Raw genomic sequence first — 3,502 nt, forward strand, 5'->3', positions numbered from 1 at the left:
CGAGCTAAGATTTCTTTTAAGGCATGCAAATCGTAAAGTTCTGATTTGTCAACTGCATGCTGTTTCTTTAGTCACTGATGTATGAAATCCCGAACGAATTCTCCAATGAACATACTGCTAATTGCTTCTCCACCTGCTCTCCAACCTCCCCCACCCCACCCCCTCCACTCCCAATTCAGCCTATAAGTGTCCGTCATTGGAGATGGATGGTGACACATGCAGTAATAGCAATTCATAAAAGGCAGCTCCGGCCCTTGTCTTCAAGGCTCCTGGATTTTCCACTGCCTGCTTTTGTGTAAGTGAACTGGATGGAAGTGCCACTGGCATCAGAATCCACCTCCCCATGCTCCGTTGCTAGAGCTCAGTTGCTCGGCTGGAGCTGAGCTTAACAGAAGCATCGGATCTGAGCGGAACTGTGGCTGTGGTTTTTTTTTCCCCCTCCATGGGGGGGTGGGTTAGGGATAGTGTGTAGTGGGGGCTTAGGGTGTTTTGGCTTTTCTTTTTGAGGAGAGAAGAGGGTCAGGAGAGAATAACTCACAGTAGGATACAGCGTGAAACAGTTCCCCGAAGAGTGTCACAATGTTCCTGGTACAATATACAGGTATAGTATGATTTATTTTCTCTGAAATTTCCCTTTGGTTTCAAAGTGAATTTCTTTCTCTTATTTCTCTTCCTGTTCTACTAGCCTGAAAGATAAATGGGATTCTAACAAGCTAAACAAAATAGCTGCATAAAACTCCCTAGCTATGCGTGTGGTAGATTGCTGTGTGAAATCTGGGTTTTCTGTTAAATTGGTAGTCGCGATCCCTTAATTGTTCACGCTTCTCTGCTGTATTCTTGTATTGAATTTCCCAAGTCTTACGTCTGCAACTGGTAGTATGTAATAATGCCTATACTGTTTGCACACAAAACAGTGTTTTGGAAGCAAAAAAGCAATTTTGAAACTCTCAGTATGTTGTTTTGCTCTTGAGCTTTTAAGCTCCTGTATTTTTTAATTGGTTGTATGGATTTCCATGTAGTTAAGAGTAAGGAAACTTCTAATGGGAAGCATTCCGGAGCACATCTTTTCCGTCAATTTCTTTTCCTTTCAGTATTGAACTCAGGCTGATTAATATCATGTATTATTGTTGTTTATTCTCATGGTGCTGAAAAAAAAGTGCTGGAAACAGCAAAGCTTAAAATGCCATCCAAAGCCACCGTATTGTAACATATCATCGGATATAAAATGTTCCTTAAGTGCTTGCTTAAGCTTTCAGAAAAATATTGGTGCATAATAATGCAAACTCTGGGGCTCCGATCAGCCACTTATGCGTGCTGTTTCAAAGGCTTGTTATACAGCTGTTAGGCAAGAAGGACCCTTGCAAATAAGAAACCTTGAGAAAGTTTCACTTTCCCACGGAACAGACCAGGAGCTTAGTCCCTCTAGCTGCATGGATTTTGAGTACTTTGGATATCATTTATTGCCAAGGACTTGCATCTACATTCTTGTTTAATTCTTAAAAGAACATCTCCTATGCTGAACAGCTAAAAGATCACATTCTGTTTTGATGCGTGGTTTGACAGTTGATTTTGCTCCTCATTAATGGGGCAGCATGCAGATGATGTGGAGAAGGGAGTGAGTAACAGTGTTTCAAGGCTACATTGAGGAGCATACAGTGAACCTTAGTCCCTGGACCAACAGCTGCTGAATTGAATTGTCTGCAGTTAAAGCAACAGCAGGTTTGTGTAGTCTCCCTGCCGCCCATTTCTTTGAATTTATGGCTTTGGTTTCCTTCCTGGCTATCAGCTGGTTTGTTTCTGGAAGTGTTGGAAAGTTGTGCTTGCTAGGTGTTTTCTCCATCTACCAGTGCAGGCACGACTCCCGAGGAACTGTGTCTGGACATTTTAATGTGACAAGTTGCTGAGGTTGTTTTCCTCTGGTTAAATTCAGAGATGTCTTATTTTGTCATTACAAATTAGGTAGCTATATTCTCATGGAAAACATTGCTTTGCTCAATACATAGATGTTTCTTGCGTGCTGATAATGCTGGTGTAGATGTCTGGCAGTGAAAAATACTGGACTTTGTTATGCTCCTGGAATTGCTGTATCTGGGAACACTTCTTTGTGTTAGTACAATGTTTACATTAAAAGAAATGGTGGCATCCCCTTACTCTCTCTCAATTCAAGGTGAGCATGTGAATAATGCCAAATTCAACCAGGTGGACTTAATGGCTACATTTGATTTGTGTGTTAGTAATGGATATGTTTAACTCTTTAATGGTTTTATTCTATTAAGGTTATATTACAGTTGTTAATTGTTAGGGTTACAGTGGATATGTAAAACATTTCTACAGTGATTTAAATCATACTCTCAGTTTAAGCTCGTAACAATTCTATGTGGCAACGATAGTGATGTGATCTGTATTTTATAGGTAAGAAAACCGAGACCGAGACTCAGAGGATAAGTAACTGGCCTGAGGTCTTACACCTACTGAGCGGCAGAGCCTGAACTCATAGATTAAATCATCTGATTTAAAAAAAAAATGTGCTTATTTTTTCTCCCTTATAGCACACTATCTCTTTAATAATTGGTTTCAGGTAAATTGGACTATGCTACAAGTTGAGAAGACTACATTTAGTTATTTCCAGAAACAGTCTATTCTTTTGTAACACACTCGTGTTCTGGCAAATTTATATACCAATATGAATGAAAGTAAAAATTGAAGTTTTGAGGAAACAAATCTTGTCTGATTTAAAGGTTAATGTAAAATATTTTTCCACCCAATAAGATAATTTGTTGTAATATTTTGCTCAGTGGACTTATAAATGGTTTTCATAAGTATGTATTTGAAAATATCCTGGCTATGAATGTGAACTGTTACGTTTTCAAAATGAGAATATTTTTGCACAGATAACAGAAACTATGTAGCTCAATCTTCCTTCCTCTTCCTTCTCCCTCCCTGCGCTCCTCACTTCTCTCTCATCAGTCTTTTAAAGTTCTCAGATAGATTTTTCAATTTGTTTGTTTTAATGAAAAGTCAGACTTTGTGTCCCACCAAAGAAGGGAATGCTGTTTAAAGTTGCGTTCTAAATTCAGCAAAGGGATGCAGACATTGAGTAATTCACACTACCTCTAGCTCTCGTCTCTGATCAAACTCTTCTTTCAAAGCCTTTCAGGAGACATTGCTCGTGGGGTCGTTCTTACATCAGTTTATTGGAGCTCTCATGTCCTGGGGAAATGACTGCACTCATGCCATGCACAGTTTCCCAGCATCTGGCAGTGTTGAAGAGTGTTGTTGCAGCAGAAATGAGTAAAGCCAGGCATGGTGGCAGCACACACCTGCAATCCCTGTACTTCTGATGCGGAGTCAAAGGCAGAGGCAGGTGGAGAGGCAAAGAGGCAGAGGCAGGAGGAGCACCACATGTTCAAGGTTATCCTGAAGTATAGAGTGAGACCCTTCCTCAAAGACTAAAAAACAAGAGAAAAGAGATAGGACTGTAGTAATAAGAGCGGCGGGGCTG

At 40.2% G+C, this 3,502-nt stretch overlaps 1 protein-coding gene across 2 annotated transcripts in view; it reads left to right on the plus strand.

Annotated features, from left to right (window-relative positions):
* Nucleotides 1-208: 208 nt before the first annotated feature.
* Enox2 (ecto-NOX disulfide-thiol exchanger 2) overlaps nucleotides 209-3,502 on the plus strand; it is a 266,870-nt gene continuing 263,576 nt past the window's right edge. The window contains exon 1 of one of the 2 annotated variants that reach the window (XM_005369525.2): nucleotides 209-601. In XM_005369525.2, the coding sequence (XP_005369582.1) occupies nucleotides 580-601 (22 nt within the window). In that variant the 5' untranslated portion in view covers nucleotides 209-579. The remainder of the gene's footprint in view (nucleotides 602-3,502) is intronic. The other variant, XM_026777255.1, reaches the window with a different exon arrangement.

This window comes from Microtus ochrogaster, unplaced genomic scaffold, assembly GCF_000317375.1.
Source record: "Microtus ochrogaster isolate Prairie Vole_2 unplaced genomic scaffold, MicOch1.0 UNK50, whole genome shotgun sequence".
NCBI classification, from domain to species: domain Eukaryota; kingdom Metazoa; phylum Chordata; class Mammalia; order Rodentia; family Cricetidae; genus Microtus; species Microtus ochrogaster.